Raw genomic sequence first — 15,014 nt, 5'->3', positions numbered from 1 at the left:
GATACCTTTGACTTTTCAAATGTTGATAATCTTATGGCAAAAGATTTGATAAATTATTTGTCAGATCTACATGCAATAATAAAGGCATAATTAAAAAAAGTTTAAGAATGAAAAAAAATAAATACAGATACCTATTGTAAGGAACAACTATAATTTAATGTAGATAATAAAGTATACTTACTTCAATACAATATCAAGTCTACTTATTCTTGTAATAAGTTATACTATTGTATGCTTAGACCTTTTCTTATTTGTAAATAAATCAATTCAAGTGCTTATTGATTCCATCTATCTAAGTCAATAAAGATTTGACATGTATTCTATGTCTCTTCTTTTAGTCCATTTAAGATAGTGAACATACTAAAAACAAGACGAGTACCACATCTTCCTATAGAAATAAACAGTAATGAATAGTTTGAGGTAAAAGAAATCTTAGACTCAAGGCGGCATCAAAATAGGTTGAAATATCTTATTTATTGGGACGGATATGGTATTAATGAATAAACATGGAAGCTAGCAAAGAATCTTGTAAATGCAATAAAAAAGATAGAGGCTTTTTATCGATGATATCCATCAAAATCAATATGAAGAATAACAAATCTTTGCTAAAAATGAAAGAATATCCAAAGAAGATAGCATTCTACCTTCTATCATTGTTTGTAGCTTTTGTATATTTGTAGCACTAAAAAAATGGAGAACCAACAACCAACAAATTTAATTCAAGAGCTATCATTTTTTGACTTATTGAACAAGACATTGCAATTGTCACAACCTTTAAGATGACATAATCGAGATGAAGTTCTTGAAAAACAACACATTCTTCCTCAAATAGATGGCAAGTTATAATGTGTTTAGTATCACAACCTTGAAAGAGACTCTTGATATTTGGTGATTTTATTAGAAGTAAGAATAATTCTTGACGGTTTTTCAAATATTTTATTTTAAAAAAATTACTAAAGCCTCAACAATGATCAAATAATAGGGTGGTCTTCTTGCATTAATATAAGATTCTATTGATAGCTGAAAGAACCTATCAACCATCTTTGAAGAAATTAAAGATCAAAGTATGTGGCAAATGTAATTTAATGCATCTTGGATTTTTTCAACATGTGATGACTACTTCCCATAGAACTCATTCTTAGAAGAAATGATAATATCATGGACATACATATTTATTCTAATAATTATCTATATGATTTGGTAGAAATAAATAAAAGTAAATTAATTTTATAATATCTTCTAGGGAAGCTTTGTAGAAGCTTTATTGACATGGTTTTGATTTTATATGTATTTGCAGTTGATTTGTAGGTTAAAAACTTGGTCAACAAATTATACATGTATCACATGTATAGATAGTTTGTAGAACAAGCTAATTTTGTAGCACACATATTAAAAAATTCACTTGCAAATTAAGATATATATAATAAGATATAGATAAGATACTTATATAAATAATTAGAACCATGGAAGTTTTAAGAATTGGGGTTTGGTTAGTGGATCAAATAGGATCTATTGTAGAACATTCTAAAAAGGATTCAGGGTGATTATTTAGGTGGAATCCACCACCTAAGAATATTTTAGAAAGTCTAAGGTAGTAGGACAAGGTATAAATAGGACTAGCGATGACCTTCTGGGGCATCTAGTCAAGTATGGCTTCAAATCTTTTCTCTTAATAAAGTTTGGTTTTGCATCCTTTTGTTCAATTCTGTTTTGTTTTGTTTCCATTTTCTTAGTTGTCTTTCATGTCCTATTCTGTGTATTTCCGTTTAATTACATTCTGATCTATTTTTTCTTATTTTGTAATGAGATTTTATATTGCTATGAAATAGAAGGATCTTGGATTTTTGAGATAGTTTGGTCATGTTTCAATATATGTCTTGTATTGAAGAAAAGAAGTCTAAAAGCTACAAACACTTAGCATTAGCAAGGTTTGCACATAAAGAGAAGTGAGGAGTAAGATAATTCTTACTTCCAACAACCTTTACTTATAGGTGGTGGTTTGTTAACCAACAAGACAACTTCCATCCTTTTGATATTACATCCATTTCTACTTCATCCAACTAAACCCTAGGTACTACCATAGAAACTTCCTTTAACTCTTTGTTGCCTTTTGACTATTAGCAACATACTATGTTTAATCTCTAACCAAGTACTTTCTTATCTTTAACATCTTGCAAGGTCAACACATATTAGAAGTCCTATAAAACACTGTTATATAGCTCCTAATTAGATAGTATATATAGAAGTAAGAATAAAGTCATTTTCACTCTTATCAATGTCTTTTTTAATTTTTAGAGTAGTTTCAAGGGTCTATCTTCTTCTTGTCTTTGGCAATAGCTATTTCAATTCAATATTATACCATCTATGAGTGATTCTCTAGTCTTTTTGAGTGGGACAAGGATATATTGATCATTTAATTATTTGAGGTTCATGTCTTTCATATAAAATTGAGAAAGTTTTTTTTTGATGTCAAGTCCAAAGGCATTACCTCTAAGTTTCTCATTATTGCTTACAACTCAATTACATAGAATAATGAAAGAAATAAGATTCTTTTATTTGTCATACATATAACTTGAGTCTTTTTAGATTCATTCATGAGATTGGCCTATTTTTAAGCAAAGAACAAAGGAAATGGAGATAAAAGAGGTTATAATAATGGTTTTGATAGATAGGTCAATTTAATAAAAGTTAGATCAATTTAATAATTTTTATTTTTTATTTTTGTAACTTATGTAGTCTCTAGTACAATTATTTGATTTTTTTTAAATACCTACAAATATTTTTTATGAAGAACAAAGATAATTAAATTAAAATATAAAATTCAACATATTATTGATTATGTATAAATGTATATAGCATTATATCAAATATTAATTCTATTTTTTTTAAAAAATTATCATAATTTAAAAATTCATCAAATAAAATCATTAAAAAATATTTATCATTTATCAAAATTCTGTTACAAAAAATAAAAATAAAAACATTAAATGAATATTTTTATCAAAACATCTTTTTTAGATGTAGTCTTTATTTATAAATTAAAATTTAAACCAAAAGAATGTAAAGTTATTTAAAAAATGAATAATACAAGAGTATTTTATTTTTTAAAAATTATAAAAAAAGATAAACAAATATTAATTACAAATCAGATGTGAAAACATGTTTGCTGCAACTTCACAAATCTTGAGAAGGTCTTTGCTAAGTTACCCAAAAAGGATGCATGAAAAGATTCAAATCCTATACAAATACTACATTATTAGCAATTGACACAATAATTTCTATTACTTGAAGTTGTTTAAATGTACAGTGGTTTTTGAAAAAACACAGCAAAATATAAAATTAGATTAAGAGATGTATAATATCGATTCTTTAGAAAACAAAGGAAGTAGAGCAGATCCATAAACTTTCTTTTTGAGTCCAAAACATCCCATTTTGTTTTGATCTTGGTATAACAAACATTCATATTTACTTGAATAATTATTTAAATAATATAAATAGATAAAAGTAGATAAAAATATATTAACTTAATAATGTTGTATAAAAAAACTTCTTAAAATTTTTATAAATATAATTTCACTTTCATATGTGTCTAAAGGTGATTGGTTGATTGAATACTTGGCTAAAAAATTAGCCACATGTCACATGTATTGGTAGTTTGTAGTACAAGCTAATCATGTGGCACACATTTAAAAAACTTGCCTTGCAAGATAAGACATGTGTCTTATAAATTAAATATGTGTTGGAGGTCCTATAGAATGTCACCATATAGCTCTTACTTAGATAATATATATAAAAGCAAGAGTGAAGCCTTCTCCACTTTTGCCAATTTATTTCTTATTTTTAATGTAGTTTTAAGGGTCCCTAATTTTCTTGTCTTTTTGCATTAACCATTCTATTTTTACTTTTTTGAATATATGTATTTTTTTATTTTATTTTATCATCTATCTTTGAAAAAATTCCTACTTATTTATTTGCTTTTATTGAATTATTGTCTTTGACACCCAAAGAATATGTCTTGTTAGAATTTGATTAAAGTAGACAATTCATTTCTAATCACTTAAGTATTTTACTATCTAGACACATAGACTTACATAATTCTGACATGTAGTAGATATAAACCAAGAATCCAACTTTTACAAAATAATAATGTATAGCAATTATTGATACTATTAAGAAAAGTCTGGCACCTAATTATACTATGACTCTACACCAACCAATCAACAATTGTCACATGAATTTTATATATTGCTCACAAGTTAACATTATTAACCAACCTACAACCTATTTCCAATGAATGGAAATGGATTTTTTCCAAATCAATTTCAAACCTTGTCACTGTACTAACCAAAATACAACACTCTATATGTTGCAAATAGAGGGTGGTTCAAAATACAACACTCTATATGTTGCAAATAGAGGGTGGTTCAAAATACAACACCCTATATGTTGGAAATGGGGGTGGTTGACAATCAGTCCAGTACCTTAGTTTGCCTAAAAATGGGTTGTTGGAAATGGGTTGTTGTGCAGGGGTGATTTTGCAGTATGAATCACAACTGTATAGTAACTGCTTGCGACGGAGCATCTGTCTCTACTTGTTGCGTGTAAACCTTATAGTTGAGGTTTTCGTTATCCTGCTTTCAGAGACTGAAAATCTTCACTATGTTGTTGCTGTTTCCACGCTGTAAGTATTATCCGAAGATGCTGCACTTCAGCCATGAGATCGAAGTGGAAATTGCAAATCACAACTTTCCAACTCGTGAAACTTTCGACTGCGGTTGCATTCCACGTTACCAGATCTGGCAAAGCTGGGAAGCGGCACTTTCCAACAGACTCAACGCGTGGAATACCAGCAGGGACCTCCAACCAGCGACACTGTTTGTCGGAATTGGTGTATACTCCCATCAGTATGTAACCCTTGTGCTCGACCAAATCAAACACCTGCCAACCTTCAGTCTCGTAAATAACAATGCATCCGAGCTCGATGGGGAATTCGCTTGAAAGTTCCCATTCTTCGAGGGGGAAGTACTGATCCTCATCAGCGTCTCTACAATCACCCGCGCCAACAGTTGCACAGAACAGTCGGTCGTCGTACACCAAAAACTTGTAAAGATGATAATCCATCGAGAAACCCGTTAATTTCGGTACCATTGATTCTATGTCACAAATATGAACTAAAATATCATATCCGCTCTTACAATAGAGACAGTAAGTGTCTCGCACAAATGCAGTCCAGACTATATCGACGTCGGCAATATGTCTGTGCACAGGCAGAACTTGGAACGCATCGAGCATTGAATTGTACACAACAACGCATCGGTTGAAAACGACGTAAATCTTGTACGATGACGATGATTTGTCTGCTCGAATGAAAATTTGTTGTAAACTCAGATAGAGCAGATTCCCGACGACCTCATTCGTTTCATTCCGCTACTGGGGAAGACATTTCCAGCTCTTGGTGAGAGGGTTACAAACCAAAATGACATATTTTTCGAGTGGATCCTGGTGAGCTCGAACTGCGCCGACACATAGAAGACCTCCGTCCGAACTAGCTGAGAGGATTTGCACGCAGTTCTTCTTGATAAGAGCATTGTACAGAAACGTTAGGTCGAGACCATGCCAGTTGCTACCATCGGAGCTCAAAACGGGGGCAAAGCGGAGATCATACAACGAACGAATGGCAAGGAGATAAGGTCCGGCACGGGGATTGAGACAACGCCTTCGGAAATCAGCCGAAGTCGTCCACTTCCTCCATTGCTTACAAACACTTGCGAACCGCAGGAGCTCGACCACGGGAAGGCGCAGCAGCACTTGGTATTGAATTTCAGCCGGAAGTTGGCACCACAACTCAGGCTGCATCGACGACGACGACGCAACTGATACAAATCCATCAACATCCACCATAGCCCAACTGCGCACTTGATGCCAACAACAAACCCCGAACACCAAGTTACCGACCTCGTCCAGACAAAACCTAAACAACGACGGTGTCAACCAAAGCTGGCTCTGAGATGCTGCAACGACGTTGGCACAGAGAAGCAAGCGTCCCAGCTGTTGGACGCGCACAATTCCTAGTGCTGCAGTGCGTGCATAGATTTCTTCAAGTCTGCGAGGATTACTGACCCAGATCTAGAAGTTTCGATGAAAGCTAGATCTAGATCCATGGATCCCTCTCTCTCTCCCTGACTTTCGACGCTTTTCCGACTCTTCGCCGACTCCGCGCCGACTATTTTCCATGCCGAGGTTGGCAAGGCTTTAGGAACCGCAACACTTGGTGGAGCTTCTTTGTCTTCGTGTTCGTTGCATTCTGGTGTGAACAAGTTTGTGGGTTTCGGTTGTTCTTTGGTAATTCGGAAACGTCTTCTGTGAATTCTAGTTACATTTCACCAACTTCGAGAACAAGGCTGCTGTAAATTTGGGTTGATGTTTTTCTTGGTAAAAAGTGAAAGATAAAGCATACATTTTTTTTCGTTGAGTGAAGGATTTTCTTTTGTCATTTACTTTTTTTACTGTTACTCCTTTCAGAATGTGTTTAGAATGTTGTTTCCAAGGCAAAACACGTAATTTTTTTTTTTTCAAATATCAAGTACATATTATGAGTATACTAGCTTCATCAATTGTTTCTTACATGAACTCTTAATTTCTTCTCAAACTTTCTAAATTAAAGATGTTTTGATGTAATCTTAAATACAATTTGAAAAGTTATATGTGCAATTAGTCAACAGGTCTCTTAAAATAATTGAGAATAACCTAACCTTGAAGATTAAACCATAATTTATTTGAGACTTAAATTAATTTGTTTTTATTTATGATTTAAAGCTTGGCCTTTTGCTTTCTGTCTACAAATATCAATGAAAAATAAATAAATAAATAAAGAAAATATTATTTTGTGTTTGATATCCTTTAATCCTCTTCCAATAATCTTCATTGTCATTATTTTATTTTTTGGGGATTTGTAAGTCTTTGAACATTTTATCATAATTATCAAATTTACATACATATGGCCTTTCCTCAATCCAATAGGATTCCAAACTGCTATTTTAAATTTAAACTACTTTTGTGCAGATATATTATTAAATAATGTATTTGTTGGCTGTGTAAATCAAATCCTTCAAGTCAGAAAAGGTGGTATGACTCTTTTGAAAGTAAAAAAAAATACTGTTAAAACTTTCCTGTTTCTATATTTTTATATTTTTGTGGCTTATTTGAGTTAAGCAAGTGGATATTGTATTGACAGGTATGCAATCAGTAGAGTATAATCGTGATATCATTTGTGTCATTCAATTCTGTCGACAACGAGATAAAACACTAAAAATACTTGGAAGGTTCTAGGATGCCAGAAAAGATAAATCCACTAAAAAAAATTACAAATTATATATTTAAGAATAGGAATAAAATTAGAGTGTATAAAATTATTTTTGAACTAATTTTTATTAATTATTGATTTTATCATTCTATGTACTATTCATCTCCAATCATTTTTTAGTTTTCTATTTTTAACCAAAAATGAAAAATAAAAAAAAATCATTATACAATTTTGATTCTAAACCAAATTTAACATAAAATGCCTGTAAAATATGGTAACTCTATGTTACGTTATTCTAGTTGGGGAACCTTACTTTACCAAGGGATTACGCGATCGAGGACCGGCGATACCGGGGTCGTGCTGTTGGAGTGATGACTGCGTACAACCAGGTCAGGTCAGGGTATCAGAGACTCTTTGCCGCGCCTGGGCTAGGGGATGCAAGCAAGCAAGGGGATGGAGTGCTGCGGTAAGTTATTCGGCAAAAGGCTTTGCGCAGGGTTTGGGTTTGGTTTTGCGAAGCTAACTGCACCTGATCGCCCCGCCCAGGACTGGTATTGAGATTGCAGCACAGACGGCTGTCTGATCATCGCAGCAGGAAGTAGAACACAGGGTGACTTTGCGGGGATAGTAGCGATGGGCAAGAAGAAGAAGAAAACGTTCAAGGTGTGGTGTTTTTACTGCGAGCGCGAGTTCGAGGACGAGAAGATATTGATACAGCATCAGAAAGCTAAGCATTTCAAGTGTCATGTGTGTCATAAGAAGCTCTCGTCCGCCAGCGGTATGGTCATTCATGTTCTGCAAGTGCACAAGGAGTCTGTGTCGAAGTACGTTCCCTTGACCGTTTTGGTTTGGCGTTTCTTGGGGTTTACGGTGTTTTGATTGGTCTCGCGGCGGTGTGTTGTTCCCGTGGCCCTGCACAGAATGCTCCTCGTATCGTTGAGTATTCAATGGCAAATGTCGTCGAAGTGCCCACAACCCTTAACAGCGACTTATTGATTATTTTAGGGTTGGGATGTTTATGGCTGTTGCCCTTGTCGAAAGAGGAGTCGTGTATTTTAACTGATCAGGAATACTTGTCTGGGATAACTCTTGGTTCTCAGCAGGATTACTGTCTGTGATGAGTGGTTTTTTTATATTTTACCCCGCTAAAACCCTCTGCCTATGCTAGAATTCTGTTGTATCATCACCAGTGTGTTTAATATGCCGTTAGGAAGGAAAACTTAAAATACAGTACTTCATTTTTTTTTATTTTTTTTTATTTTTTTCTATATTTGTGGTTGCCCAATTAGTTATGTCCATTTATGTTTTGCAGAGAATCTATGTACCTATGAACTCAGCTGACCTCTGCGCGGCGAGTATGGTGAAGGCATTATTGTGGTCACACTGTATTGACTTGGTCGTTGTATCGAGCATGACGTTTTACTGGTTATATGCAGAGTACCTAATGCCAAGTCGGAAAGGGAGTCCTTGATCGACCTCGAAATATATGGTATGGAGGGTATACCAGCTGACATTTTGGCCGCCCACGATGGGGATTACGATGGTATGTTCATCCATCAATGCCCTTTTATGCTTCACATGTTTATAGGATGGTGCTGGAAATGGAATGTTATGGCACATGCTTAATGTCCATGTAGCGTGCCCACAACATGGCCTGCCGTTGGTGGCAGGATTCTACAGTTGTTACACAATATCGTGTCATCTTGTCGGTGTTGAAGTAACCACTCTGTCCCTTGGCGACTTGTCAGGATGTTATTTGCAATCATCTATCGTAATTATCCAATTCAGTGATCCATCGCTTAGTGGTCTTTTAAGATTAGGGAAAGAATTTAGTATGAATAGTTCTTGTGAGTATCTTGTGACTGTAGAGTACAAGGACCCGCGTACTATTAGTTGAGTAGTACTGCATGTCTGCTGCTCCACAAGCCTTATCCTGACGAGGTTTGCTGTTTTTTACTCTTTCTTGCTGGAAGCCTAGACTGGTCTGAAAAGTTCCGTCCCTAGCAAGTCACAAACATCGAGAGTGTTAGTATTTCAAGATTCATAATGGGATTTTTCGTGTCATTGGTTCTGTAAAATTCGGAGCATTTCGTGTGAGATAGCTGCACGGGCATTGAAAGGAGGTATGGTGTATCAGAAGTTGCATTAGAAAGGGTCTTAGTGCTGTTCATATTATGTGAAGTTGTTTGCAAGAGAGTGCCGATGTTAATATCTATTGGGAGCTTCGGCTCACGCAGAGGATGAGAACCCATCAAAGGTTGCAAGAGTGGAAGTCCCTCCGTCATTACCCTTTGTTGGAGGGGGTATGATGGGATCTAACGCAATCGGTATGGCCCCACAACCAATGTATACTGCAACGCAGCCTATGTAAGTCATTCTTCGAACCCTTACATTGCTGTGCTTGTCTGTTTTGCCAGGTATTAATGGATGCATGCTTATGTGCAAGGTGCGTAGGTCATTTCTTGTTTAATCTAGGTCTTGATGGACAATGATTTCAACCTCCTTCAAAAAATGAAGGCTACTATTGATTAGTTTGTTATGTTGGAAAATAAGTCGGCTGGTGTTCACTTTGGTCATAGATCCAGATGCTTGTTTCATTTGGTTTATTACATAGGAAAACTCTTGATTAGCTAATTCATTTGTTTCATTGTTTGACAATGTCACCTTTGACGTCCACCTTTATCGAGTTTCATAGCAAAAATGCGGTGTTTGGTTTAACCTATTTGACTCTTTATTGAAGTCATATCTGATGCGTGGGATATTTCTAACTGGTATTATGTTTACAGGTACCGGCCACCACCGGGATCAGGTCCACGGCCACCTTCGAATTGGCAGCCACAACCTCCACCGCCGCAAGGATGGGGCGGTCCTCTACACGGCCAACCAGGCCCACCTCGCATGCCTCAACCTCCTCAGCCTCTTTTTCCTATTCAAGGACAACGACCTTCCCCTCCTTCTCAACCTCCACCGCAACCTCTTTTTCCTATTCGTCCTCCTCTCCCTCCAGGTTCTGCTCCCCCTCCTCCTCGACCATTGTTCCCTGTAGCTCAAACTCCAAATGGACCACCACCTCCTCTACCACCTCCAGCTCCACCACTCAGTTCTGCTGGCTCGGTTGTGAAGCCACCTCCGCCTAGTCCAGGCAGCAATCAATCAAGTATCAACGGAAGTCCTGCTATGGCACCTTCATTGCCACCATCAGGAGCATCTCCTGGAGTAAATATGGGTGCGGGGGTTAATGCACGACTGCCCCCTTCACCTTATGGAGGTTGGACTTTTATTTTGTGGGACTTGTATTGTTGTTGTAATTTCCTCGTACGCATGACCTTTGACCTAATCCGCTTGGAAATTCAAGTTTTTACATAGCTTGCCTACGATGCGCAAGTGGTTCACAAGTTTGGTGTTGGTTGATATGTGAATATCATTGTTTCATATTTTACCTTCAGCACTTATTGTTGATACTAATATATGTCGTGATGACACAGCTATGAGTGGTCCGCCTCCCCCGCCACCTAGTAGTCATATGTACTCATCTGGGCCTAACACTGGCGGACCATCGATAGGACCCCCTCCTGTTATTTCGAACAAGCCTCCTGGGCCCGCAGGCGGTACAAACGAAGTTTATCTAGTGTGGGACGACGAATTTTTCTCCATGGTAAGTTATGTTCCATTGGTGGTACTTGTCGTGATTTTCGATGATCTGCTGTAACGACAGCAGCATATTCTATGCAGAGTGAGTTACGTGACTGCTGCGTACTGCAACTCATCAAGCTTCTTACTTGTGCAGGAGGAACGGAGGGCAGCTTTGCGGAAATATCAAGTTCACGATGAAACAATGCAGGTGAGCAAAGCGCACATTGTATTCGAAAAATATGGAGCATCTGAAATTGCCGATTATTTATACAGGTTATTTTTAATCGTCCATTGATTTAGTTGTTGTTCACAGAGCATACCTTGAGCTGTAATAACGTGTTGCTTTTGTTTACAGATGAGTTCTGTTGATGCTGCAATTGATAGGAGAATACTAGAAGGCAGGTTGGCTGGCCGCATGAGTTTTCATGTGTAAGATCTTTACCTGCTAGCGTTCATTCCATCATTCGGAGGCTCAGGAATATTTTCTTGGTGGTAACAGATAGCAAAGTAGTGTTCTTCATCTGATGTGGCCAGCAATTTTTCATGGCTCCAAGCAATGACATTTGTATGCCACTGGAGTGTGATCAGCTCATGTCAGCTGCTACTGATTTCTGCACCCCTGTGTTTAATTCAAGGTGTATTTTATCGTCGAGACTAGAACTTTTAGTCGCTCTGTGAAGAATCTGGTTGTTTCATGGTGAATGGGAAGGCTTTTTTATCTGGGTATTCGATTGATGCACGATTAGCTTACTGTTGCGTGCATGACTTGCTGATCTAGTCATCTCTGAACTTCGTATTCTGGGTTTTCTTTTAATGTGTATTGCCACTGAGAAATTCATGACATACTCGTCGAATTATTGAAACAACAGCAGCAGTAGAAGACTACAGTGAATGTTCTGCACATTGGCAAGTAAATCCTACTTCACTCACAGAAATTTCTGTTTAAGTGTTCCCATCAATCTCCTCATTTCAGTTTCTATCAAACACTCGATGATTTGAACTGCGACGTTTCATGACCAGGATCATCTACAGAAGTGATGAACCAAGACCGTGTCCAGATAAATTTTGAACTGTATATTAGCGTGGAAGTTTGAAGTCCAACCATATTCATAGTGTTGTTAGCCAGTAGCTGTTACTTTCTTGAGTACCAATGAACTGTTGCTAAATGATAACAGCAAAATGATTTCACATGGACGGTTATTTGGCAGGGCTACAAGGTGTGCTGTTGCCCTCGTTGGATGTCATGAATTTTATAAGAAAGTGGACCAATGGCAAACTAACTAGGACAACAGTCTTACTGCAAGGTTGGCACAGGAAGGTAAGGTTGAACTCTCTCTCTTTAAATAATTTGTTAGTAGTGCCTATCTGGAGTCAGGTTGAAATCTTTAGTACAATGTTTCACTCATATCATCTGGATTTAATGGATGATCCTGCTTGCAAAGTTCACAACACTTGCATTTTATCCCCATCAAATCTGAGTGGCCATGAGTATGGAGCAAGCTACACACTACTAATATAGTAATTTCATCTCTTGGACTTCACCACAGTAACAGCTTATTCTGAAGAGGTCATGCCATAGAGTAACTCTAGTCTTTCAAGTCCACATCTCACATCTTCAGAGTACTTTTGTCCATCATTTTATGTGCATGTGTTCACACGTGCATGATTGGTAAGCAGTTGTGGTCTGATTCATGTCTGATGATGATTGATTATTTAAAAAATAAGTAATTTATAACATGACTGAAGGAATACCGAGCAGAATATGGAAACTGAAATGTTTACATGTGAATTGTATTTCACAGAAAGTATATGAACACACATCAAAGTCCTTAATAATTAAATACATCTTTTTGCAAGAATTTCATTGATATTGTTGTGCACATCCTTTCTGGGGTATTTCTTGACACCAAGTCACAAGTTAGATACATGTGTGACAGTTGGGACTTCAGGGTATTGAACATGGAAAAAATAAGTAGTTTACTCTTGATTCTAGAATATCATTAATCATGTAATTTGGAGATGTGAGTTGAAAGTTTAAAGTCTCTATAAGAAACAAAGTTGAAAAAAAAACAAACATCACTAAATGTTCTAAATGTATAGAAAACACAATTTTTTCAATACTTATTAGAATATAAAGATCTATCAATATTCATGTAAAACCTAGATGATTATGTACACTTCAAAATTTTTATGTGGAATTATCTTTTTTATTTAAAAAGAAAATAATAAATTAAATGGTTGTGAAAAGTATTGAAATCATTTTAAACAAAAGATTATTATCACAATACAAAATATTGTAGTATAAAATATTTGTCAATATGATTGTTATTGTCACAAATATACTATAAAAAAGACTAGACAAGAAGTTGAACAAAAGAATTTCAACAAGAAAGCTAATAAGAACTTGATTAAACCAAATGAGTATAAGATCAACACCAAGAGAGGTGAGCTAGAGTTCCATGAGATGTATTGTCAAGACTAAGGATCTCCTCAGCCTTGAGTCTAATATATACTAGGTATTAGGAAGCTTCTCAATAAGTTTCTATATTGCTTGAAGATGAAGTAATTCTAAAAAGTTTCTTGGACAACTTCTTTAATCTTTCTAGAACTTTTTAGAATCTATTAAAATATTCTAAAAATCTTTTTAGAAACTATAGAAATCTTTTAGAATCTAATAGAATATTTAAAGAATATTCTTAAAATCTTCTTATCAGATGTTCGTAATATCACTTCATCTTATAACTCTAAGTTCAACAAGGAGCATTTGTTTCATATTTTTTTTCTTTGATATATAAAATATCCGACAAATAGCTTCATAAAGAAGTCATCATTAAATAGATTTAGATTTCTGAGGATAGCGCCAATGAAACTCATATACCTTTTGCAATGCATTAACCAGATTTTTTTATTAGTTTCCATGTATGTTCATTGATATTGTAGTTGTGTCAATGAGCAAAATATTCCAACTTACTTCTTCTTCATCGAGAATCAAGGATCTTTTCTATCTCATATTCTATATGATTATCTATTTCAATGCAAGATGGTGATGGTTGTATTCTTTCTCAAATAGTTAATTTTGAATAAGCCTCTGATAGAAAAATATGAAAGACTAGATATATCTTTATGGATGTAGGTAGTTCCAACTGATAAGCCACTAGATTGATTTGCTTTTGAATACAAAATGGCCCTAGTCTTTGATAGATTAACTTATTGCAAGGGTGATTAGTCTTGGTATTTTATTAAGGAAGCCATACTTTATTTCCAACTTAAAAAGTAAGGAATTCTTTTCTAAATTCATTTAAAAATACTTTATAAGAAACTTGAGCTGATTGTAAATAAAGCTTCAAAGTTATTTGGAAGTGTGGTAATTATTTTGCAAGATCTTCAATTGTTCAATTTTCATCTTTTGATATATAATAAATTTTCATCCTTTGATATGTAATAAATCAAGCTTTGGATGGAACCATAATTGGAGTAAAATGGTATTTGTTGAATCAAAGCATGAAAGATATTGTTATAAGAAAATTATTTTAAAAATAAATACAAGGTTCAATCATCTTGTTGATAGTTGATGGTACATCATAAATACTACTTCAAAACTTGATTGATTTGTTCTATTTGACTATTTGTTTGAGGGTGAAAAACAAAAGAAAGTTTGATATCCACCTTCAATATCTTGAAAAAGAATTTCCAAAACTTTAATATAAATTGTGGTCTTCAATAAAAAATGATGTCATTAGATAAGCTATAATATCAATATATATATTATTAAGAAAGCGCCTTGCTATTTCTTCTCCAAAAATTACCGTTTTGTATGGAATAAAATATGCCATCTTTATAAATTGATCCACAATAACATAGATAGTATCAAATGTAAGTGATGGTAATAGATTAGTGATGAAATCCATTGATATTGAAGACTATGGTTGCTTTGAGATTGGTAGTAGCTGTAATAGTCCATAAAGATAATATTAGGAATTTTTAGATCTTAAATAAATGTCACACAATAAAACAAAGTCTTTTACAGTCTTCTATTTGAAGCCACCAAAAATCTCAAGAAATAATTTCTAATTTTTTT

The 15,014-nt window shown here is 35.0% G+C and overlaps 2 protein-coding genes across 2 annotated transcripts; one reads left to right on the top strand and one right to left on the bottom strand.

Moving 5' to 3' along the window:
* Positions 1 to 4,217: 4,217 nt before the first annotated feature.
* Positions 4,218 to 7,485, bottom strand: LOC112295866 (F-box/kelch-repeat protein At5g15710). Its single transcript, XM_024547887.3, has one exon. It carries the CDS (start codon positions 5,899 to 5,901, stop codon positions 5,428 to 5,430), a length of 474 nt encoding a protein of 157 aa, XP_024403655.1. The 5' UTR covers positions 5,902 to 7,485; the 3' UTR covers positions 4,218 to 5,427.
* A 299-nt stretch (positions 7,486 to 7,784) lies between these two features.
* Positions 7,785 to 11,596, top strand: LOC112272828 (protein SUPPRESSOR OF FRI 4). Its single transcript, XM_024500971.3, has 7 exons — positions 7,785 to 8,127; positions 8,740 to 8,846; positions 9,541 to 9,670; positions 10,090 to 10,571; positions 10,789 to 10,958; positions 11,091 to 11,144; positions 11,292 to 11,596. The coding sequence occupies exons 1-7, from the start codon at positions 7,937 to 7,939 to the stop codon at positions 11,367 to 11,369; spliced, it is 1,212 nt and encodes a 403-aa protein (XP_024356739.1). The 5' UTR covers positions 7,785 to 7,936; the 3' UTR covers positions 11,370 to 11,596.
* The last annotated feature ends 3,418 nt before the right edge of the window (positions 11,597 to 15,014 follow it).

This window comes from Physcomitrium patens, chromosome 19, assembly GCF_059467195.1.
Source record: "Physcomitrium patens ecotype Gransden chromosome 19, ASM5946719v1, whole genome shotgun sequence".
NCBI lineage: Eukaryota > Viridiplantae > Streptophyta > Bryopsida > Funariales > Funariaceae > Physcomitrium > Physcomitrium patens.
This window is presented reverse-complemented; position numbering and strand designations above follow the sequence as displayed.

Excerpts from the sequence above, each read along its gene's own strand:
- LOC112295866 (XM_024547887.3), bottom strand. The coding sequence starts at position 5,901 with ATGGTGGATGTTGATGGATTTGTATCAGTTGCGTCGTCGTCGTCGATG.
- LOC112272828 (XM_024500971.3), top strand. The coding sequence starts at position 7,937 with ATGGGCAAGAAGAAGAAGAAAACGTTCAAGGTGTGGTGTTTTTACTGC. Across the intron at positions 9,671-10,089 it reads TATACTGCAACGCAGCCTAT|GTACCGGCCACCACCGGGAT; the intron begins GTAAGTCATTCT and ends TTATGTTTACAG. Across the intron at positions 10,572-10,788 it reads GCCCCCTTCACCTTATGGAG|CTATGAGTGGTCCGCCTCCC; the intron begins GTTGGACTTTTA and ends GTGATGACACAG.